We start from the raw sequence: 24,686 nt of genomic DNA on the forward strand, positions 1-24,686 counted from the left end.
TCTACTTAACAAAGGTACCTCCAGGTGGAGTTTCAAACTCAATACTCAATTTCATTAGGGTGCTGGTTTTTTCTCCTCTCTTGTCTACCAAAAGATTAAGATTTTAAAAGGCTAAATTACAATCATAAGCTGTAAGCTGTAAGCAGCTTGCAACACCAGATTACAAGACAGTGATCTTACTGTGATGCTGGCACAGGGTCTGCTATCAAAGTGTGCTGGGGAGTCTGAGGAACAAGAGACTCTCTGCTTCCCATTCCAACTCTATGGAGTTACATGTGGTACCTTCATAAGATCCTGGCTTTGGCGCTCTGTATATCCTGGCCTCCTGAGGGACAGGTGTATGTGCTAAAGTCCAAAACAGGAGTTCTTAAATATATCCCAAATTCCTTGGCCACACCATATATGCTAGTCAAAGGGGATTGCATTACCTGAAATAAGCTCTGGTTCTGTGAAACATCTTGTGGTAATACAGAGCTTCAACATTTCTCCCAAAGTAGGAGAAGGTCACTACTCCCATATTTGATAACGTAACAAGCAACAGGAAATATCTTCTGAAAAGGGATTTTTAAACATACACACTTTATTCAGCAAAAGCATAAGAAAGATCCTTGTGATGTACTTTTCCAACATTTTTCCATTCAGCCCATGGCAGCAAGTTCCAGGATAATCTATTTCTGACTAGTTTTGCCTTCTTATTGAAAGAGAACTACTAAAGCAGATCCCATTCTGCAGCTTCCAGTTTCTTCTGTCACACGATCTCCCAACCAGTTTGAGGTTAACTGCTATGCCTTTAAGTCCCAGCCTGCAAGACAACTTTCTTGCAACTCAGTAATTTCTATCAGGAAGATGCTGTAGCACCTGGACCAAGTAATTCAGGAGCTGGTTGCCCTTTCACATCCTTGCTAAATCTTACCCTGCACTTCTTAAGACTTCTCTAAATACCGTTAAAAGAGAGGTAAGAAAGTAAGAGAGAGGGCACAAAACAGCTCAGAGCACAAATACACACTTTGTATTGGCTGTGGACAGTGAAAGTGATAACTGGCTTACACACATGGCTTACATATAATGATGGCTTTGGTTACTGCTAACAAGTTTCCAATAGTAAACATTAGAATAACTTGCCCAGGAAAGACTGGAGTCTTCATCACAAAAAATCTTGAAGACTAGGTTAAAGAAACACACTGAGAATATTTAACAGTATTCATTTATACAAATAATGTTGCCTTAGGGTAGAGAGACATAGGGCTAGATCATCTCTTACAAACCTTTCATCCTGTGTTATCTGTTAAGATGTTGTCACCTTCTCAGTCTGTACAATAACAGCATCATCTCCTTCAGAGCACACTGCCAACCACAGGATTATCCTTCTTCTGTAATTGTCATTTCTGAACACCTGACACATATCTGTCAGGTGGATAGTGCTTGCTGTTCAGGCAGAATGATTATTTCTAGTCACTCCTGCAAGTATTCAAACTGCGCAAACAAAAAATGAGTATTTCATCCAAAAAATTGCAAAAGAAAAGAACAGGCACTGTGAAGCTCCAAAAGAGGTTGGATAGCAGGAGACTGGAGAGCTGTCTGCACCAGAGAATTACAAAAGACACAGAGAGTCTAAAGGAGGACAAGGTCAAGTCTCAATCCTATCATTCAGGGACCAGGAAATGTTGACTAACACGTAGTAAGGTAGTTACATTATGAAAGAGTCTCATACATAAATTAAGAAATAGAATTCAACTATATAGCACACTGCCAGTTCTTGTTCTTCTCTTTGCTCATTCATCCCAAACAATCACATTAAAAGGCTTTCATTCATGCACAGATAGGATTATAGACTAAGTTTACAAACCCCACTACAGAGAAAAAAAATATGAAAAAATAAATCAATCTGTGCTAAGCTGAGCCACTACAGCTACTCTATGGGTAGATTTTAAAGGCCATCCCCCCACAAAACTGCAAGCATCTGCCTACCTTCCAGAGGGGATCAGTGTGAAAATTCTGTTTTTTATGAACTAATTCTGACCAAATACCATACTTGCACTGTCTGCCAAAATCAGAGAATATTGTGCTCATTACTCAGCTCCTGTGCAAGCAAAGCACTTGCAAATTCCCAAGGAGATGCATCAGGAAAGATTTGAGGACCCACAGTTTTAGCATTAGGAATATTCCTTCTTGCCAGGCCTTCAGGAGGCAGCTGCCTCCACCAGAGGCACCATCCTGCTGAACTCCAGCACTTGGAATAGTTCATACAACTACAGCACAGGTATTAGCCAGGGGTCTGACAATGCTTTCATACCTTGCCTTTCAAAAACAAATTGAAACTAGACCCACAAGTGCCTTGCCCACTGGGTCAAAGTGAGCCAGGTAACTCTATGGCTCCTCTTCTCTTACTCATTTGCCCTCGGTCAGAAGGTTTAATTCTGATTACATTTCCACTTTGGACATGGCTGAACTAATTTGAGGACAGGTTAAAATAACTGACCTGCCTGAGGCTACAAAGGAGGAAATGCCACCTTAGGAAATGTAAGGTAAGTCCCCGGCATGTGGTGTGGGCACAGTGCCCCAGTGTGGGCACAGGCAGGGCAGAACACTCAGCTGCAGCACCTGCAGACACATCCTTGGGTAAAGCAGCAGCAACTGACAACAGGTTCGTCCTAGAGCTGTACTCTGAAGGTCCTTTGTCACAGGGACCTCCCTTCTGCATCAAGTCAAGTAACATCTCTAGCAGTGTTTCCATGTTGGTAGAAGAGGACTAGTAATCAGGGCCACAATTTTCAGCTCTTTTCTGTAGACAGGTGACCACTTCACTGAAAGCAGTATATAGGCAAGTATGCTAAAGATGCTGTCTAGAGCCCTACTTGAAAAACTTTAAACCCATTCTTTCCATGTTGTTACTGTTATTGTTAGAAGTAATTAGATGTATGCTTATAATTCTTGATGCAAAGCCTGTTTGCTGGTAATATTACATAGTTATGGTGAAAAGTGAAGTCTCACAGATCACACTACGTTTTCACACATATGATGTAAACTGAAGTTAGAGTGAGAACCAGGAGTTCCACTGCCTTCACAGCACTAACTGCCATACAAATCAAAATATTCCCAGCTGTAACAGAACTGAGCTTAAATAATACATGAATAGAATACATGTGTCATTCTGCACACCCCAAGCCACAAAACCCATCAGTTAAAAACTGATTCTGTTTCATCCCTTACTTTCAAGGCCTAGCTCTGAGGTAATTAATACTTGATAATTAACTGCATGCAGAGCACATTCCAGGTTCTCCATAGGGATGGTGCCAAGAAAGAAAAGAATCTGGGTCAGAGCAGACCATTCCAAAAATCTGTCATGTCTGGGTATGGAACGCACAGCCCTCAGACCCTGGGACTGACATCTGAGGTCAGAATTTAAGAGCAGAACCGCTCTGTCTTGGATGAGCCACATTTGTCTCCTCTGAAAGCCCATCAAACACGCCAAACACAGAACAGACATGAAGTGGGTGGTGCTCTTTTACACCCTCTTCTCCAGTGATAGTACTGGTCCTCACCAGAAGAAATAGCCAGGATCTGGCACTGGCCGTCTCAGAAAAGGGTGGCCCCTCCAGTGTATGCTCAGCCCTTTATAGCTGCTCCATTTTTCTTTGTACAGATCTTCATAACAGAGAAAATAAACAAGACATTAACAAGAATAACTCCTCATCCACAGAGACTTTACAATCTCATTTCTCCCTTAATATAAATGCTCATAATTCTCTCATCCTTTTTTTCCTTCTCAAACACACAGAGGAAGAATTTAATCTTTAAAGAATAGTTTTAATAATGTCAGACAAAAATCAAAGGAGGAAATCACACATTTTGAAAATACTTGATCTGATCATCTTCTGTTATTTAAATATCACCATAGAATTTGTATGACTGACATCAAAATCACAAGAATCAAGATTCTGTCTGCAGAAAGTCAAATGTACTGATGGAGTTTGTGCATATTTGCAAATATCAGGCACTTAAAAAGACCATCAGTTTACTGGAACAAAACAATTTATGTGAATTAATTACTAAAAGAGAAATAAAATTCAACTTAAAGCATCCAATTCCAAGGTGCTGGCCTATGAAAAGCAGGTACACCATGACCAATAGGGAAAAAAAGAAATAAAACAAACAAACAAAAAACCCTAACTCAAACAAAAAAAATTAAAGAAAAACTAATTATTTTAAAACCACATTCTGCAGGCAGGTTAGTCAGAAGTTGTGGTTCCACCAAAGCAGCCTAAATTTCCCATGTCCTTGTACTTATCAATTTACTTTAAGTCTTCAGAGATAACAATAGGGAAGCAGTAAATTGGCTTTCCAAGAGGGGACAGATGCAGACTCCATGTTACTGCTGTTGGGACCAGCTGGCATTCAAATGCTCTCTTTCACAGTTTTTCTCACTGGTCCTGTAAGAAATCAACTGAAATTTTCTGAAAGTCACTTGCATTAAAAAATGAGGTCCACTCAATGCTGGTAGTAAGCCAAATGAAACTAAAATGATGCCTATACTCTAATAAGGTGCTTAAGGAAGCTGAAAGTGTCTTGTCTATTGGCAGCTCTGACTTACCAGTCCACTTAAGTGAAACCAGCAAGGTAGTGGGGGCTGCACACCTTTTGTAGGCTCCTCTCTCCAGTTGCAAAATATGGTAAAAAATGAAAACATAGGAAGGTTACTGCAGTATAAGCGGAGTACAAGGACTAAGTTTTTACTAGGCTGATGGAAACATTACCTTCCAGTTGAGTTCAATGTCACAGTCCAAGGCAAATTTCAAAGCTCCAGCTTTTATTAAAAAAAAAAAATTCAATATTTAACTGATTTTTAAAAAAATATGTATTTGAAGAATTTAAGAAGTTGCCTCACCTAAATAACTTCCCTTTTTCGAAGACTTGGTGTTAAACAGTATGGTTGGAGGGAAAGGGAAGCAAAGGGCAGAGGGGGGCAGATAAAGAAATACTCAAATCATTATAGATGCCTCATCCATAGTTCTCTAACAAAGAGTGGGGGTTTATCAGTTTCATGCTGTAGGGTTGCATTGATATTAGGTTCATCTACAAATTCTATTTCACACGCCTGGGTGCTGCAAGGAGAGCGCTCCAGCTCCAACACCGTTATGTTGTTTGGTGCCGAGGCAACAAGTACATTCCTTGGAACATAAAGGGTCAGCTGAGGACCACGGGCTGGCCAGTAGCGACCAAGATTAAAGCCATTGATCCAAATTTGCCCCTGTTAAGAGAGAAAAAAAAATAACAACATTTTAATAATCTGTCAGACGTGAAATGACAAAATCGACTCAAGCATATAATTCTTGATAAAATAACTGAACTCCCTTCACCTTTCAGTTTGATTGAACACAAGGATAGAAAATCTGTACAAGAAAAAGCTTATGACAGTCAAAAGAACTTAAATTCCCTGAGCAGTTAAAGCCATGACTAATATTTAAAAAGAAAGTGGTAAAACACTGAAGTAATTCCAAATATGACAATAATTAGAAAAACATCTGCAGGCTCCTTGCACTGATTTTTGCCCCAAGTTTATGACCAAAACAAATATGAAAATTGTATTTGCTTGAAGCTAATTGTTAAAAAGAGAATGAAGTCACAGAAGAAAAAAGCAGATCCTAAGGCTCTTATAAAGGCTCTGTAAAGTATAAGACTACATCACCTTGGTAGTCCCTGCTCTGTGATTTTGAGGGCAAGATACACCTTGTCTAGACACATGAAATTCAGATCTCTCTTTTACTTTTAATAGCTTAGTTAACAAAGTACTTGCAAAATCACACTGCAATGAAGTACTGTTGTACTTACAACCATTAAAAGCCTTGAGATCTGCTACTATTATTTTAAGTACAATGAAATTGTGGCATACTAATTCTTAAAATTGCTTTTTATAGTGGAGGTGGTCAGAACCCCTAGCTCAAAATACTGTACTAACATTATAAATACTTTAAATTCAAAAGATTTTTTTAAAAATGGGCAAGGAAAAAAGGAAAAAAGTCAAAACACTAATTTATCTATAGACACACTGAAGTAACATAAATGCAGATTTTTCCAAAAGTCCATAAATTGGCAGGCTGCAGATTGTTTAGTAAAACTGTAAACTGACTCCTACTGAGTTGAGCTGAGTCTTCATTCTTAAGCAAGACAGAGGGAGGATATGCTGCTGATTTGCATAAATGATTTGCTTTTACGCCACCAAAGTGTCTTTTCACTGTATACCAAACAAGAGTTTAGTGTCAAGAAAAAGGATGGAAACCCTCTTGCTTCAGTCTGGTAATCAAAACATAGAGGAAAATCAGACTAATGGCATGGTTATACACTGATAAACATAATAAAAGTGTCTGAATCAGTGGAAATAGGACTTTTACTGCATTCAGTGATTTCTAAAGTTGTTTGGGATAGCTGAAATCAGAATATTTTAACACGATTTACAGAAGCACAAATGTAATATAACAAGTATTGCCATTCAAGCTGCTTTAGTGGTATATTTCTAGTGTTTCCTTTTTCACATATTTATGAAAACAAATTTTATGAAACTCACAAGAGAAACTTTTTAAGGAGTTCGTAACATACAAATGCAGTTGAGTTATTTCACCTCTGTATCCACTTCCGTGGTATTTAGATCTTATCTTGCACTGTTCTGGCAAGGTGTTAATAAACCTTGACCTCAAATGCTTTTTTTTTTTAAATCAAGTTTATCTTTATTCAAGCTCACTACTTTCTGTAGTAGGTTTAGAAGAAAACATGGCATGAACGCAAACTCCCCACACACAAGATGGATGAGTGAGTGTACCCACTAGACAGTGGCCCTCCTCTCACAGAGAATGACAGTAACCTGTGGGAAGTAGGTGTTTAGTGTGGGAATCAACTGCACTAGAGTTCTGATGGAGGAGATATGACCAGACAGGGCTCTGTTTCTGATCTGAATCAGTCACTGGCTGTAACTCCTTTTTCCAGTAAAGCTGACAACTTAAATTTCTCAACTCCAAACTGTCTTTATTAACATTGTAGTTTCTAAAGACTCCCCACTCAGGAATTTGTATGCACCAAACAAGCAAATTATGACATTATATCTACTAATAAATATGCCCTAGACAAAATAAAAGAGGGAGGAACTTAATCTTTACTAGCAAGATTTCCTTTAGCAGGGACAGCAATTATAGTCCATGATTCCACAGAAAACAAGAACAGTTCTGACTCCAAATCCTCTTTTCTTCTGAAGAAAGAAAAAGGTCCAATAAATCTAAAGAGTCACTCAGTGGCATGTATGCTTAAGGGCATTGTAATTCCTCATGTGGAGTGTAGAGTAAGTTTTATTATTGCTGAAGGGTTTAAGAAGCCCTGAAGGTAAGCAAGCTACACACAGGTCATGACTGTTAATTCTGCACCTTTCCTTCCAGGCTGTCCCTCATGCTATATTCCTTGCCTTTGCAAAGGCAGAACCATCATTAGGACTTTAAGTTTTCTTGAGAAGTGCTGCTTCTGTGGTTTTTCAACTACTCAGATAGGTGAATTTTAATTCCTGTTAAGAATCCCACTCCACACTTAAGCAATTTACACAGTGCCATGCAAGGAACTAAGGCCCACATACAGTTAGTGGAATTTATAGCCATCTACCTTAAAGGCATTTGCTCATTTGTAAAGTTATCTGAAAGTCTCAGTTTCCAGGTATCTTACTTAAAACTCTTGTCCAATCCATATAAAGCTTGAAGGATAAATTCAACAGCCAAACTTAATTTCATCTGGAATCTCTCCCCAGGACTGCTTTACAGGGTATACAAACTACACAAAACAGAGGTTTCCAGAGATCAGAGGAAAAGATTTCCACCAGTACCTAAGAATTCCTGGACTACATTTCCATTTTAAATATGCCAGTTTGCCAAGTGGCAGGTATAGCCACCTCACTTCCTGAGGAAGATTTATGATTGATAGAGTCACGGAATTTACTAAAAAGGTCTAAGATTCCAGTTGCCATGAAAAAAGCTATTTTTTGAATTTTATTCAGCAATTTTGTGACATGCACATATACAAGAACAGGGACTAAGTCAGACTTCCTCATCTAAGCTCAGTGTCAGCAACACCAAGAGCATGCAATGCATCACATTGCATATTGTGAAGTGCAATTGAATTGCATATTATGCGTGCTTTAACCACTACAATACTAGCAGTGGGGACAGATCAAAAGCAGCTCCTTCTCCCACTTTATTTTAATAGCAGTAAATTTATTGTTTCAGAAAATAAATATTTTGCTACCTAACACTGCCACAGGTACTTCCCTAAAGCCTGGACTTAAACACATCGGCTTCCACGAGAGTAACACTCCAGTGCACACACTCTGCTCTTTGCCTCCCACCAGGAGCAGCTGAGCTGCTCCTCATCCATCCTGCATGGTGGTGGTTTCAGACATGGCACTGTGAAAACACACTCCTTCCTGCTCTAGCTACATTCCAACCCTGTGAAAAATTCCCATTGGCAAAGATCTGCCCACAAGCTTCTCACAGCAGTGCTCCCCAGTCCATTCAGCCCAGGTACAGGTAACCTTCTCCATGCATTAGATCCATATCTGTGGCACACCACCAGCCACAGAGTCCAACACTCTTTATGCTTTTCAATAGGATCCATAGTTCCTAACACGGCACTTCAAATATGATCCAAAAAAAACCCTGCACAACCAAATGCAACACTTCTAAACAGCCTGACAGTTAATTTTTCTCACTGTTGAAAAACTTGGGTGGATTGGTTCAGTTGTTTTGGTTTTGAGTTTTTTTTGTGATGCTCCACTTTCTAGATCAACACTATGTATCTTTTGAATATGTCTCCCTTTTCTTAATGTTTTATCCCCAGATTTACTTAAAGCAAAGAATGCATTTCTTAGTAATTTAAATAAATTTGAGACACCCGCTTCTACGACCAACTTCTACCCATCTAAGAGAGGTGGACTTTGATTGTCCATAGACATTTCAGTAGCTTTCTAAACGGACTTTGAGGTTTTTACAGAAAAAAAAACTTGTACCTTTGTCCAACCAGGAAAATTGACATAGGTGTCCTGTGGCAAGTCTGGAATCCCTCCAGGAATTGAAAGAGTACCAGTGTAAAATGTAGGTACTTCATAACTCAGTGCTTTGACAGCAGATCTCTTCGGGTGATGAAGGAGATAAATAATGTCATAGTTCACTGCTCCATCTATGTCTAGAGGATAGATTTCCCATCCCACAAGTATATCTTGAGCAAGAGTTAAATTTGAAACTAGACCCTAGGAGGAAGAAAAAAAAAAAAACAACACAGAAATATAATTAGCTGATGTTATTGAAGCTATTTGGATGTAACTATAATTCAGTCACAAATAAAAACTGAATCAAAGTAACAGCTGGCTGCCTATCTGTGTATGAAAAAAACAAGCATCTGGTCTTCACCAAGTTATAAATTTTGTTTAAAAATAAAGAGCTTCATTTATTCTCTGTGAAAGATCTGTTCCTCTTCAGAGTTTCAGGCTTTCATTGATACACAAGGGTTTTTTTCAAATTCTTTTCCTGTAACTGGAAAAACTTCTGTTTTGCTTTTACATGGACATGATTCCAAAACTTGAGGCTTAATAAAAAGGAGAAGCAACATTAAATATCATTAAGCCTGAGATACCATCACTTGATAACACTGAGTCACTAACCCAAGATATTAACTTGCGCAATAGCAGAGAAAGTGGCACTTACTTCCCACAAATCTTCTCCAGAAAAGATATAGTATCATAAAATCGATGCACATGCCCAATTCAGTGAAATACTTTCAGCTTACAGTCAGCTTCAAGCCCATGGGAGCCCATCTCATTTCTATAGGACCATGTACACAGTGGTTCACAGCACACCGGGGTACTTGCACACCAAATGCCAAAGCAAGGTAAGGACATAATTTAAGAAGAATGAAAATAACATCAAGTTACCCCTGCACACACACTAATTTTGTTACAGTAATAGTTCCTAAGGCAGTGTTTCAGTGCAATGCAAGGGGTTGGTTTTAACTGCTTGAATAGACCCTGCATAGAAGCTGGTTTTCAGTGCAACACAAGTTATGGTGCAAACATCACATGTCACACAGGAACAAGCAAAACCACAGTTTCCATGGCTTTGGAGAGCCTATACAATGTGTGTCTGCTGTGGTATCTCATAAGCATTGCACTGTCTCCCAAAGGCTCATGTGGTATCTCATATCACTGTCTCCCAAAGGCTCACCATCTGTACGAGCACTAAGTGGTTTTCTCTTCCTTTACCTAATGTCCACTCTATAGAACAGGAGTTTTTTTTTGCTTATGTCAAAATAAAATATCTGCAAGTGTCAAAAATTAAGTGTCAAAACTTTTCTGTACAACCTAGACTCTACTCTGTCTAGCAATCAACAGAAATAATGCAACATAACTTTAGCCTGAACTTTCTAACTTGCCTCCCTAAGCTCATCCACAAGCACTATGAACAGAGTGATTTTTCAAATTATATTAAGTACCTACTAAACATTCTTACTTAGGTCTACATAAGAACACACATTCAATGATCCTTATCTGGAGAAGATCTGTAGTAAGTAAATACCACTTTCTCTGCTATTGTGCAAGTTAATGTCTTGGGCTAGCAACTCAGTGTACCAAGATGTGGATATAAATTTTCTGAGTAAAACTGAGATACAGGTGGCAGTGTGCATGTGAAAAGACACATAAAATTACAGAAACCACACTCTTCCTTCCTTTGTGACTTTTAACAACATGACTTAGATCAACAGGATGTTTTAAAACCAAAATCCTTCCAAGATTCCTTCCCAAAGCTAGATGCCTAGTTCCATTTCAAAAGCTCAAAAAGGTGATAAAACTCCAGACAAACAAAACCCTGAAAACCTATTCTCTTTGCCAGAAATTGCAAGGCTTCACAAGACAGGAACCTCTTCCCCTAATTGGATTTTCAAAAGCACATGGATTTTTAAAACCCAAGGTATAATTACACTGTTTTCAAAGTCAACACAAAAGAGAGCAGGAGGGATGGAGTCTACAGAAAGAAGCAATGCACACAGTCCAAAGCTACCCAAGGAAGGATGCCTTTTCTACACAGAAGGGTCCTGCTTTTAGAGGATTATTTTCACCATGGACATGTCTCTTAAACCAGCTTTCACTCTTATATGGTTAAAAGGTATAAGTGTGAATTTCAGCTCAACCACAGCAACTGAGCACCTCCTTAATCCAACCTCTAAACCTCTATTCTCTTACCTTAATTTAACACTAAGCATATAGGTTTCCTTATCATCTGGCCTGTTAATAAATAAATAAATAAATAAAAGCAATGTTTCTGCTGCCTCAACATAAAGGCAAAACACTGGGGTACCAGCTTCCTTCCCCTTCCACTCAGATAAAGGCAAAGAACCTTGAAGAGACAGTATGAACACAGTTGGCACTACTGCTACCTACTGCATCCTAATAATATCAAAAATCAAAAAAAGGCATGCTGTGAACTGTACACAGCACAAACATAATTCAAGACTCACTTCTACAGCACTCCTGTCTTTTATTGACTGTTATGCAGCACTGGGGATCCCATTAAGTCTAAAACCAGAAAAGTTTACATTTTGCCCCTGCCCTTCGTAGTGCTACATTAGTGGTACCTCTGTGCTATGGGGTTTACATGGCAAGGGTTTGTTAGCAAGGGGAGCTGCAGTGGGGACTCTTCTGAGAAGATGCCAAAAGCTGCCCCATGTTAGACAAAGACAGTTCTAACTGACTCTGGAACAGACCCACTGCTGAGCCCATCAGTGATTCTGGGAGCATCTCTTTGATGATATATTTAAGAATAAATTGAGTTCCCCAAGTTGAGTTTGTTTTGACCATGACAGTAATTTCTGAGTGATTCCCCTTGTCCTTATCTTGAACCACAAACCCTTCATTGTATTTTCTCCCCCTCTCATGTTGGTGGAGGAGGAGTGACAGAACAAGCACAGCCAAGGTCAACCCATCACAGCCACTCATGCATGGAGGTGACAGTCCTGAAGCGTAGCATACATCCAGAAGCACAGGGAAGCTCTCTGATAATTATCTCTAACACCAGGTCAGTCTGGGTGAACTGGCATTTTTGCATGCTGAAATGCTCATGGACAGCCTTTCCCAGCCACACTCAGAGTACTGCAAGGGTACACTGCTGACAAATGAAATGGGACAAGAAGAAAGATACAACAGTCTATTTATGTACACATACATACATCCCTCCAGCCTCCAAAAGCAATCCCAGGATTCACAAGCCTCAAAGTTCAATCAAGTTCTGGACCAATTTCCAACCCATTTTTGGAGTTTACAGAAACAATTTTAATATTGTTATCTACAAACTTAACTCAGCTGGAAAATACTGTGGGTAACACTTTGGCTGACAATGCAAGCGAACAAACAAATAAAGTTTAAAAGATGCCTATCACTTTTAATTTCACATTGATTTTGGTGACTGGAAAACTCAGATGGAAACTAGTGATTAGTTATATTTTTGTAAAGTTACAACTGTCTAATCCTGACCTTTGTGCTCTTCCTAATTCACTACTTTCTTTTTAACCAGTAGAAAAGACAAAAAGCCATCACAAACCAATAACTCAACAGATTTTACTTACCTTAAAGTCATTATTGTATCTACCAAAGTTGACTCGGCCCATATTCTCTACCAAGATGTCCAGATTTGCTCCAGCCTGCCCAGTTATATTTATATTAAGTGATTTGTCCCTTTCAAGGACACCCTGAGGTACCTATATGAATTGCAACAAGAAGAAGAAAACAGTAACCTCTGAAAACCAAAAATGCCCCATGATTTGTTTTTTCAACTTGCATGAAGAGATTAAAAGTGACAAAGGAAAAAAAAGAGTAAAGAAAATCCCTTTCCTCTCCACCTCCTGCATGTGAGCACATGCATACACAAAGGGCTTCTACATCAACATTCACATTTCAGTATATCAACTGGATGTGATAGGGGGTTTTGATCCATCTCATTCACAAAAGCAAGTTCCCAAATTTAGTCCAGTGACTGAAAAGATTTTGGCAGTATCAGTGATTTAATAATTGGCTTAATCTTCCAATTATGTGTGCAACAATATTTAGTTTTATTTATTCCTATTCCCACAACACAAGGAAAGATGAGCTTGATCTGGACACAAAGGTGATGAGAGTCAGTATGTGTCAAATATTAACTAAAGAATTGACTGTAAAATACATTACTTTATATTAATTGTCATTAAGCAAGGCCAAAACCTTGCTTATGGAAAGAAAGACTAAGTTTACATTCTGTACAATATTTTTTTTTTTGAAACTGTGGTTAGAAGCCAGTTTCATAAGGTAAGACATAGGCTCAGGCTTCCTCCTTCTTCCACCCTCAAAGGAAGAAATAAGAGAAAACTAATAAAAAAATCTTTGCAAATATTGCAGAAAGTCACCAAGTATATATATCACAAACATATTCCATAAACCTGCAAGTAAATCCATTCTCCAGGTCTTTTATTCACCTCAGTCATGCACATGTATCAACATTCAAATATGTCAAAAATGGCAAGACAAAAGATAGTCATGTTTTCTGAAATACTAATTTGAACATCTGGTATGCATGAAGTATATGCTTCCTTATTTTCCTCATGTGATTAAATACGATCAGGGTTGCTTTGGTGATATGGAGAAAGGAGTTAAAAAAAAACCCAGTCTGCATGCTCAACTTTCATGAAGGCCACTGATGGCAAAAATTAATAGCAGCAAACAGTGATTTTACCCCATCAACAGAGACATAGGCACGATCATGGACTCCATTTAAAGGTGAAGACAGTAGCGTTGGCTCCACACAGTTCTTTGGAAGTGTGGTTCTATATAGTACATATCCAAAATACTAGGAAAAGAAAAGAAAAAAAAAACAACAGAATAATGAACCAAGTAATTTGTTGCTTCAATTCAGGTCATGAATTAAAAATATCACACATTTCTGCCTACATGCCTGCACTGAAATGCTGATTTTCATTCACTTCAGACAGTGACTATCACAGACAGCATTTCAGATTAGAGTTTACTTTGACCTTTAGGTAATGTGTTACCTTTAGATAAACTGGTGAGAATCCCTTTATAGCTGAGTTTACGTAAAAAACTTGTAAGTTCACTTCTCACTCAGTGCCCATAAATTGATACATTCATCAAGTCAACATTATCCAGTAATCCATTAAATACCACATGGTTTACATCAGGAACATTTTGGAACAATTTTCAATAAGCTCCCCATCAGGAATGGAAAAAAAAAAAAGTCATAGCCATTCCTGAGACCTTACCAGGCTGGAGAGTTGGGTGTAGAGGTAAATAACAAACTTCAAAAAAAAGGCAAGTGCAGGGCCCTGCACCTGGGGAATAATAACCCCATGCACCAGCACAGGCCAGGGGCTGATCTGCTAGGAAGCAGCTCTGTGAAGAAGGACCTAGAGGTCCTGGTGGACAAGCTGTTCCTGAGCCAGCAGTGCCCTGGGGGCCAAGGAGGCTGACGGTATCCTGGGGACATTAGGAAAAGCATGGACAGCAGGTCAAGGGAGATGATCCCACCGCTCTCCTCAGCCCTGGTGAGGCCACATCTGCAGTGCTGTGTTAAGTTCTGGGCTCCTCAGGAAAAGAGGATACAGAACTACTGAAGCAGATCAAGCAGAGGGCTATGAAGATTATTAAAAAAAAAAAAGCTTTTTAAGACCTGAAAATTAATACTTCAGAGAGGAGAGAAATCAAGGTGAAAGCCTAGACAGCACAGACACCTACATCCACAGGAATAAGAAAACCTCAGGTGCAAAACAGGAGCCCTGTAGAATATGAAAAGGCCTCCAAAACAAAAATCCAGGATACCTTTATAATACTCTTACTTGTGTGCTAGATAAAGTGTGAGACACGACATAAGAAGAGTAATACCACAGAGGGTTGTTCAAATAAACTCCACAAAATTACTGCAAAGTGCCTACTGAAGGGAAGCCTCACCTGCTTTAGCTCAACAAAGGTCAATGGGTAAGTGCTTCTCACTGGTCCAGAAGGTGACAGTCCATCAAGAACCTCCAACACAGTGCTGGCCTGCAGCACAGACAAGGCAGATATATGAAAGTCAGTAAGTTTCAGTCCAAATATAACAGCTTGCACATCCAGCCATCAAGTCATCTAGCTCCATGTGTCCAGAAAGTTAACAAATCTTTACACCATCCTTGCAGACATTTAAAATACAATATAGCAGAGACAACTGATGAGCTCTGAAAGAAACATGCCACATGTAGAGCAGTGTTTTAATAAAAACAGATGCTCTAATTTTGCTATGCATTCATAAAAATAAAAGTGACCCATTGTTTTTTAACTAGAACTACCTCAGTAATTTCTCACAAAAGTTGTATACACTAACACAACTGCTCTGGATGATTAATACAAATCTTAATTTTGCTCAGCTATACTTAGAATCAAGCTAGGGAAAATGCCACTGATTTCCACTGAGTTACTCCGGAATCATTCTGAGCTAAGTAGAGATAGTTTAATTCCAGTTTAATTCCATCAAGAGCCATCCAAGATGAATTTACCCTATTTAGTCTTAAATGATTTTAGAAACTCTAAGGCTGTAATTAAGTTGTCAAATATAAGTAGCTGGACTGGTTTTAATGAGCCTGGGAGCAAGGTTTAGGCTAGTCACACACAGAAATACCTTGCTGAATAAGGACTTAGATACGTACAATTAAATTGCCTTTTATTGCCATTATGGAATATTCTACCCATCTATGATTCTCTCTCAAACACCACTATCAGTTTTAGGTTAGTCAAAATGCACACAATATGCCTTGTGTCTTACAAGCTCAAAAAATTAATTTCATGTGATTTTTCATGAAAATGTCATTCTGTTTCCCCAGAATTACCATCACTGTTCAGTGGTAACTACACATTAGACATTCAAATACCTCTCACATACCAGATTTACATTCAAATGCTTATTTAAAAAGAAGAAAAAAGAAGGTGTTTAAAATCATGTAAAATCATACTGTAAGAGAACTCATAGCAGTACAAACTTCTGAAGGTACTTCAATAACAGAAATATTGAATTTTTGTAGAACTTACATGAAAGTTGTACTGAAATATTAGACTGTACATACAGAATTTTACAGCGATGCAACAGAAGCCAGCATGAATTGTCTATGTGCACATAATTAAGTCTGCAGTTTTGGTTGGGATGCAGTTAATTTTCTTCACAGTAGTTAGCATGGGGCTGTGTTTTGGATTCTTGCTAAGACTGCTGGTAACACAGGAATATTTTGGCTATTGCTGAGCAGGGCTTAGACAGAGTCAAGAATTTTCTGCTTCTCTCACCAGAGAGCAGGCTGGGGATGCTCAAGAAGCTGGGAGGGAACACAGCCGGGACAGCTGACTCCCACTGACCAGAAGGATATCCTGTACCTTTGCTGTCATGCTCAGCAACAAAAGCTGGAGGAAAAAGGAGGAAGGGGAGATGTTTGGCGTAACAGTGTTTATCTTGCCAAGTAACCAATACAATTGTTCAAAAGGTGTGTGATGTGGCACTCTGGAACATGGTTTAGTGAAGAATATAGTAGTGGCTGGGTTAATGCTTGGACTCAGTAACCTTAGAGGTTTTTTCCAACATTAATGATTCTATGATGGAGCCCTGCGTCCCTGGGGAAGGCTGAGTGCCTCCCTCCACAAAGGTAGTAGCGAATGAGCTCCTTATTTTGCTTCACTTATGCGTGCAGTTTTTGCTTACCTACTGAACTGTCTTTATCTCAACCCACAAGTTTTCACACCTCTACCTTTCCGATTCTCTCCCCCATCCTACTGGGGGAGAGAATGACTGGCTGCATGGTGCTCAGCTGCCTACCAGGATTAAACCACAACAACCATGTAGACACAGATCTAAACAGACTTCTGAAATGAGCTTGTCTTAACTCTAGCTAGGAACAAGCAAGTAAAAGGATGCCATAAGTATATAAAAGGTAACACCAACACTATCTGGAGGTTGGGTCACCCTTACTAGCCTACAGCTAAGCATGTTCACTTGGGCAAGAAGACTGCTGGTCTAACATGACTTGCAAAATTTTGATCAAAGTAGTTTGCTCTTATGTTTTATGTATATACCTAAAATAGCAATCCTCTTTCATACAGTAAAATTTCCCAAACATTCCAGACTGCATACATGGTCCACTCCTTATCTTGTGCTCCTCCAAGGGAGCCAGTAATGCTACAGCAATATGCAGGACGTGCCAGGCCACAGGACAGATTTAGCTACCAGGTCTTCAACAAGAGCTATGAAGCCAGAGATGCACAAACACTGACAAAGGTAATTTATAGAACTGAACAATCCTATGGGCATTAATATTCTTACCCCTAGGTGGACAGCAAAACCAGAAATGAATACAAGCAGCATTAAGACATGGTCATCACTTGAATGAGCTACTAAGTGGCAACAAATGCTGCTCTGTGCCTTGCTGACCTGAGTATTAGCAGCTTGTACATGTGCCTGTTTTATTTTTTTTTAAGTCCCTGCTACCAAAGGGACTTTTATTCTGAATATGGGTCAACCATGTATGATTCACTTAGGGATCACCAGAAGCTTGTTTCTTTGAAACTTCAGTAGTTAATTTTTGTTCAGCTTTTCAGTCTTTGGTGGTACATACAAAAAAAATCTTCAAGGCAAGATCTCGTCTTGTCTTGTCTTGCAAATCCCTGTTGACTGCTACTTAGTGGATAATCAGTATCACAAGATAAATTTAACAGTAAACTTAAAAATTAAAAATATTGTCAGGAACTTTTAAAAACAACCTGTAAAACAACAGATGACTGCTAAAAAAAAAAAAAGCAATATTTTTTAATCCTCCAGAGCAAAGTCTTCAAAACCCAAGTGTAAAGTCAAGCATGAAAGAAAAAAAACTAAATAGCTCCAACAGGAATATCGACTACAGGTAATATCCTGTTTGCTTAACCCCTTTCTAGCCCCAGCACACACCAGCACTGCCTGCTACTTGCTATTGCTTGAGCTCTCCACATCCTAAGAACTGAACACTTCTCCAGAACTCATAAGTCTGCAGGCAGCTGTGCTAGGGCAAGCACTTCCTTGTGATCAAGCACTTCTCAGGGCCCTCCAAGTTTCTGGTAACCAGAAACTACCACCTGCTCACAAGACTGCACAGCTGTGTGGACACACTGCAGGAACTAAGAATCATTTACTCCCCTCTGGAAAGAATGCTTCCCAAGTTCTGGGGCTTAAATACTTAAAACCTATCATCTTGTTCACACTTCTGGAGCCCAACTACTGCGGTTCTACCTTTGCTTGCCCTCATTCCCAATCTTCAACATTTCTCTTTTGCATCTATCCAACAAGATTTTTTCCATATCACCTGCTTTCCTGCCTTTGCTCTTACATAGCCATTTCAGTGTTTCCAGCATCTTTTAATAAACTGTATTTTTTCCACTCAGGAGGATTCTTTAAAATAAATCAATAGTTCAAAATGAACAATTGTCTCATCAGGGGAATTGGTACTTAAAGACTGAACTGCCACAGAATATCTTGAGGACAAAAGAGATAGAGAACATCCTGCTCTGGTTACATGTACCTCTGTAAAGTACATCATATGACCCCTGAAAATACTAGTCTCCTTTCTTGCATCCTTTCTGCAAAAGTGTCAGGGGAGTTGGTTCACTGGAGTAGATTCAAAGCTCTCCATGGCAGACTGACTGCTGGACCTCAGCTGTAGAGTGAAGACCCACACAGTATCTGTGTTAGCACTGACTGTCACTGCAAATGACAAAACTAGGAAGTTTACTGCTACCAAAGCTAAGCGCTATTGTTTAGAATATTCCCTCTCTGATATTCACCAAAATACATTAAGGCTTCTTCACACAACAAGGTGCATTGGAACTGGTTCCAGCTGGGGCTAGAATGGAGTTGGGAAGGCAGCTTTGGGCTGGCGCAGTACAAACCCTCTGTGACTGGAGACTCATCTTGTGTTGCAGGGTAACCCAGCAGAGCAGACTGCTGCTGAAACTAAGCAGTGGGTCACAGAGCAAAAGGCAGCCTTCTTCACAGAAAACAATTCCAGAGGCTCTCAGTGAAGATGGCAGTGTGTGTACAGGCATGACAGGAACCTTACATGTGGAAGTTTAGACATGCCATCTGCATTCCTAAAACTGATGCCTGAAGAGTGAAACACTTCCTCTCAAAAAATCACAAAGTGTCTAAGGTGCAGGTCAGATGAAAGATGCAATATTTGAGCAAGTTTGGTCATCTGACTCTTGTGAGAGTCCAGCAGCACTCATTTCTTGAAGGCATGAAAGAGAAAGTTCTTCATTCTACTGAAACTGGATAGCCTTATCTGAGAGCCATGAGCCATGACAAGATGGGAGAATCAATATCTGATAACTGGGCTGCCAAGTGCTCACAACCAAAGACAGCAGCTGCAGTGGTGGGTGTAGCGATAAGAGCCTATAATTAGTCACTACTGCCAGTTCACTGAAACCTCATATGGGAAGAAGACACTCAAAGATTGTTGAAAGTGATATAGATCTCTTTCAACTTCACAGATAACCACTTTTATGCAAAAAGTACTTCTGCCCACCACTTGAGCGGAATGACATGAAAATGCCTGTAAAGCTTTATCACTACTAAATTTTGCAATGCTTCAGCTGCAGAGATGAGATACATCACTAACTGGAAAAATAACTGCCAAATTGAAATTACAAAGTATGAAATCAGAGTATTAGGAGTTAAGGTTCCCAGCAAATCAACTGCAGTAATCCTCCATCTCAAAACTTGTCTGTGCCCAGCAGAAAAAATATAGCTAAATTCATATCTGCTGTCTCCTCTGTTGCCCATTAAACCATCCACTTCACTCACTGCAGGATTCTAGTTCTCAAACATATCTCACAAAAAATTGTCCTTGGTCCTAAAATGATGGTGCTACAGTCAAACCCCAGATACTTGTGAGCTGACCAGCTACACCACTATTGTCAGACAGGCTGGGTTCTGAGTGCTTAGTTCTGTGTGCTTTTTCCTCAGCAGGAAACTGATTTAATTTCTCTCATCAGCTACAGATCTTGTCAGAAACTTTATCAGTAAGATTTTCAAATGTATCAAAAATGTTCCACATTCAAAATTTAAATGCCTGGAAGTATTTAAAATACGTATATCCTACTTTTCCTTCCACTTTAGAGGTATCACCAGCTACAGAAACACTTTGTTGTAAGTCTCATGGTAACATTCCCCCAGCTACATTACTGATACATGAGTTATTTTTAACAACTATGAATCTGTTGTGTTAATAATATATTCATTTCAGTTCAGTGAAGATTCAGGCACATACTGCATATTGTAAACACTATCTTTTTGCAGCCAGGTAAGCTGCATTTGATCATTTTCTAATATGGGCATGATTCCTAACTCCCAAACTCTGATTCCTTCTTCCTCAAAGTCTGCTTTCAAGGTTTTCCCCTTTATTTTGTAGGATATCTAGAGCCTGTTGTGACACCCTCATAAATATTTTTTATAAAAAGCAAACAGAGAGCATTATGAAAAGATACACAGTGTATTACAGATGTTAATTTACCTTCTGCAAGCGAACCTTTCCGTATGCAAATTTGGGTGTTGTTGGAGGGATAAGACCTTCTGGTAACTGCTTATACTAGAAAGAGAAAGAGAAAAAACACACACACACACAAGTTAAATACAAACACACTTTAACTTAATTCTCACTTTACACTTTCCAAGTTACAAAATTATAACTTTGGCTAAAAGTAAATAATCTCCCTAAAGGTTACAGCTGCATCTAGTCTTAAGATGGAATTTTTTTTAACAAAAAGAAAAAATCCTACTTGATCACATATGGTGAAAAATTTTTAATAACTATTCAAGATTAGGTAAAAGTAAAAAGCATAATGAAGAAAGTGAACTACCAAAATTCCCAGTGCCCTTGGAGCCCTCCTGTGGCTACAGCCTGAGTTACTCTCTCCCACAGCTTTTCTGCAATCTTCTCCAGAGTTCATGGGAGATTGAGTGAACCTTTACAAATCTGTAAGACAGTATTTCTATCCCTTCCCTCTGACCCTTAGTGAGCAACACTTCCTTATAGGAATTACTAGCCTCTTGTACCTTTCCTTTCGGTGTTACGATATTCCACCACCACTACCTGCTACTCCATTACTACCTGGGCTGGGGTCTTTGAGAAGCAGGCCTGGAGACCACAGCTCCATGAACCCCTGAGGTCCCACCTTTAGTTTCCCTCTGTTCCTGTTCTAGACAACTGTCCAGTCAGTCACAGGGAAACATGACAAAGAAACGCTCTGACCACCCATCTACTTCTGGCTGCTTCTTGTCCTATACTTTTAAGAATAATCACCAGAAATCAGCAGAGAGAAGGGATGAAGAGCCTCCACTCATTCACTACTTTCCTGGACACCTTTGAGGTGTGGCAGACCAGACAGTGGCTTTCTGCCCAGTACCTTGGCCTTCTCCTTGCTGTGCCTATAACCTTCTTTTCTCCTTGCCATCATCCCCTTCTTGCCCTCCTGCCATTATTTAATAGCCACTCTTCCCATCTGTTCTTTCATTAACTAGACATGGCCTGTCTGCATATTAGAGAAAAAACTTCTGCAGATGAGATACCCATGTGAACAAGCAATCCAAGACTACATTTTAATACACATGTACAAAAGACCAACCTTGTGAAGACTGTCTCCATCTGCAGATTTGGTGACTTTGGAGTGCTTAACTTGTCAGGGTTTTTTAAAATAAATTTGATTAGGGGCTGAAAGGGTTTTTGGTTTAGCTGGAGGCTTTATGTTTTGTTTTTATCAGACCACAGCAATAAATTCCCAATGCTACCCTGTCAAGTGTCAGTTATGGATGGATGAAAGCCTGATTTACATTTCAAGGAGGAAGTTAATTTCTTCTCCTTTGTATTGGAACACAGTCAAGATATCCAGATTTAAAGAAAACAGAAGTTGTATTCACTCAAGAGGAGAAATCAAAAGCAGGAAATTTCAGCTCCAATAGTAAAAATTAAAATGCTGCTGTCAGCAATTGAAAGAAACTGTAGACTGAAATTCTTCATTACATTTTTTAACTAATGGAAATTGTAAAGGAAGACTTTAATGTTATCCTTGTAGCACAGCTAATATGGTGAACACAGTCATTTGTTACAGGTAACTGCATTTTCTTTCACCAGGTTCACCTCAAACTGCAGCTGAGTAGATCAATTGTTACAGGTTTAGAATCCACAGCAGTGACAAGAAAACTTCACTGAAAATCTATGGACATGCAAAGTAAGAAACAAACCAACAACAACAAAAAATGACCCAATACACCTGGGGTTATAGTGAATAATTCACATCTTATCAAGGCTCTCTCACTGCACTAGAATACTACTTACATCTCAGAGAGGGGTCTTGCACCTTGAAGAAAACAATTCAAAATCAGGAAGTTTGTGGATTTCTCTGGTGAGAAAAGCTGTATCAAGACAGGAAACTCCCCTTGGAAAGGCCATCAAAATTATCCCATCAATTTATCCCATCAGGCTTAGGGATAATGGTGAAATTGAAGAAAAAAAAATCCACAGCGGGCCTTCCACAGTTACAGAGATAAAGGCATTCTCAACTCTAGAGAAAGTGTAGTACAGTTTTGGGAGATCTACTCTCAGTATAAAAATGCCTTCTAGTGAATAGGAATGTTGCTGGTACGCAACAGGATAGTGACTACAAGCCTGAGCCTTGGGATTCACATGGAACCTGTTTTTAAGCCTCATCGGAACAGCCTTCAATGCAAGGCTATTCAAAACCCAGACACAGGTTCCATGTTCTACTTCAGCCTCCAGTTTGTGGAGACACTGTGCATTTTTACAGCAAGGAAAAGCTGGCCCCACCCACTAGCTGCAGTTTGTGAAAACACAAAACCAAGATGTTTTCTTTTGAGTAAGCCTGGTCTTTCTCAGAGGCCCAAAATCTTAGCATGAAGTTTGGGACAGACAGCCAAAGCACTAAACTGCAGCACAAATTGGGCTGACATCAGGTCATCAGCCTAATCTGACTGAATGGCTGACTGATGCTGCAAGGAAAAAGCTCTGTACACTCCTCCTCCATCTCTACTCCCAGCCAAACCCTTCCCACCTCCCTCTGCTCCCTCTGTGGCAGCACTGGCTCTACCTGACTGAGTGACCTGATTCACCTTACTGACCTTGAGAGAAAACAAATACAGCAAAAAAGGAGAGCTGAACCATGTTGGTGTCAGACCTACACCAGTATCCCCCCCTCTAAAAGGAAGGAGGAAGCCATTGGGACATAAAAAATAGCTAGAGAGGTGCAAGATCTTTCACTTTTTGTAACGAGAAGCAGTTAGGTTGGCCTAATTGTCTTGTTGTATTTCACTTCTCCCAACTGCAGAAAAGAGTACATTGAGGAGTAACTTACACCAACACAAGAACAGGAGTTCTGATACACCTGGGATGTTTCAAAGAACCATTCTAAAAATGTCCTGGGGACACTCACCATACCAATTACTTTTCTCAAGGCAAAATACTTTTCTGTCAGGTCTCCTGCCTCGCTCAGGGGAGCATCATAGTCATAACTAGTGGGCTGAGGCATATAAGGCATATTAGCACCTAGGGGAGGAGGAAAAAAGAAAAAGAAATAAAAACAGTGGAAGAGATGTTTTTTTTTTCCCAAAGGTATCAACTGTCAGAATTCTTTCCGATTACAGCCATATTTTGCTACATTTTTAGATTCCGTGTAGGCCTTGATGTTTGGGATTTGGCATATAAAACTGTTCCTGAAGGAGGACAATGTCCTCGTGAGCTTACACCACTCTGTGAAATATTCTGAAGAGAAACACATTTATCTGTGTTCCAACTGTTTCACAGCACCGAGTGAAGCAGAAGTAGCCTTGGAAAAGACAAATACCATGTGGGTTTGGTACAGCATGTTGGCAATAAACAAAGAACAGCTAGTGCAGTCGTGTCCTTTGCCATGTGCAAGTAGGCACAGCTTATTCTTTTTTCACAAAATACATAACTACCTAATTCATAAACAGTTCCCCTCCACCATTAGTGTAACTTAAACAATTTCTTACCATTCCAATAGGCAAAGTTAGTCCCACCTATAAACATGTACCTAAAAAGAAAAAAAAATCAGGTTTTGCTGAATTGGGAAAAGAAATCCCCCCAAAATTAAGCTCTACTGAACACACACTTACAGGTTAACGTTAGCACCACATGCCAGGATTTCATTAAGTGTTTTAGCTATAGTTTGTGCGGGCACAACAGAATGACGGTGCCCCCAGTGATCCAACCATCCAGTATAAAACTCAGAATTAACCTGAAAGGAGGAAGGGCAAAAGAGGAAAGGAAAATATGAAGAGGGAACAAGAACAGAATGCAATGTGAATTAAGGTTCCTAACTGTAAGAGGGAAGGAAACAAAGGCACCTTGACTAATTTGAGCCATTTTTAAACTACTACAAATACAGCAAAGTACATACTAAATCAGTCCTTTTCAGCAGACTACAGGTCAAAGGAAATTAAAGGATTGTTTCAATAATTTTACAGGGACATTTTGAAAACAATTGCTTAAGCATCAAAGAGTATGAATTTCCTTGGAACCTGGCAACAAGGATGTGTTTCAGATGCTTGGCATTC

General features: G+C 39.4%; 1 protein-coding gene and 1 long non-coding RNA gene across 2 annotated transcripts in view; one reads left to right on the forward strand and one right to left on the reverse strand.

Moving 5' to 3' along the window:
- Positions 1-9,518, forward strand: part of LOC137482541 (uncharacterized) — a 71,213-nt gene extending 61,695 nt beyond the window's left edge. The window contains exon 3 of the long non-coding RNA XR_011004119.1: positions 9,506-9,518. This is a non-coding gene — a long non-coding RNA (uncharacterized lncRNA). The remainder of the gene's footprint in view (positions 1-9,505) is intronic.
- Positions 3,787-24,686, reverse strand: part of GLB1 (galactosidase beta 1) — a 41,069-nt gene continuing 20,169 nt past the window's right edge. Inside the window, exons 8-16 of the mRNA XM_068204810.1 lie at positions 24,246-24,367; positions 24,123-24,163; positions 23,543-23,655; positions 20,611-20,685; positions 15,008-15,097; positions 13,779-13,892; positions 12,640-12,771; positions 9,035-9,274; positions 3,787-5,248 (exon numbers count right to left, since the gene is read on the reverse strand). Of these exons, the coding sequence (XP_068060911.1) occupies positions 4,988-5,248; positions 9,035-9,274; positions 12,640-12,771; positions 13,779-13,892; positions 15,008-15,097; positions 20,611-20,685; positions 23,543-23,655; positions 24,123-24,163; positions 24,246-24,367 (1,188 nt within the window). The 3' untranslated portion in view covers positions 3,787-4,987. The remainder of the gene's footprint in view (positions 5,249-9,034; positions 9,275-12,639; positions 12,772-13,778; positions 13,893-15,007; positions 15,098-20,610; positions 20,686-23,542; positions 23,656-24,122; positions 24,164-24,245; positions 24,368-24,686) is intronic.

Source organism: Anomalospiza imberbis, chromosome 1, assembly GCF_031753505.1.
Source record: "Anomalospiza imberbis isolate Cuckoo-Finch-1a 21T00152 chromosome 1, ASM3175350v1, whole genome shotgun sequence".
Taxonomy (NCBI): domain Eukaryota; kingdom Metazoa; phylum Chordata; class Aves; order Passeriformes; family Viduidae; genus Anomalospiza; species Anomalospiza imberbis.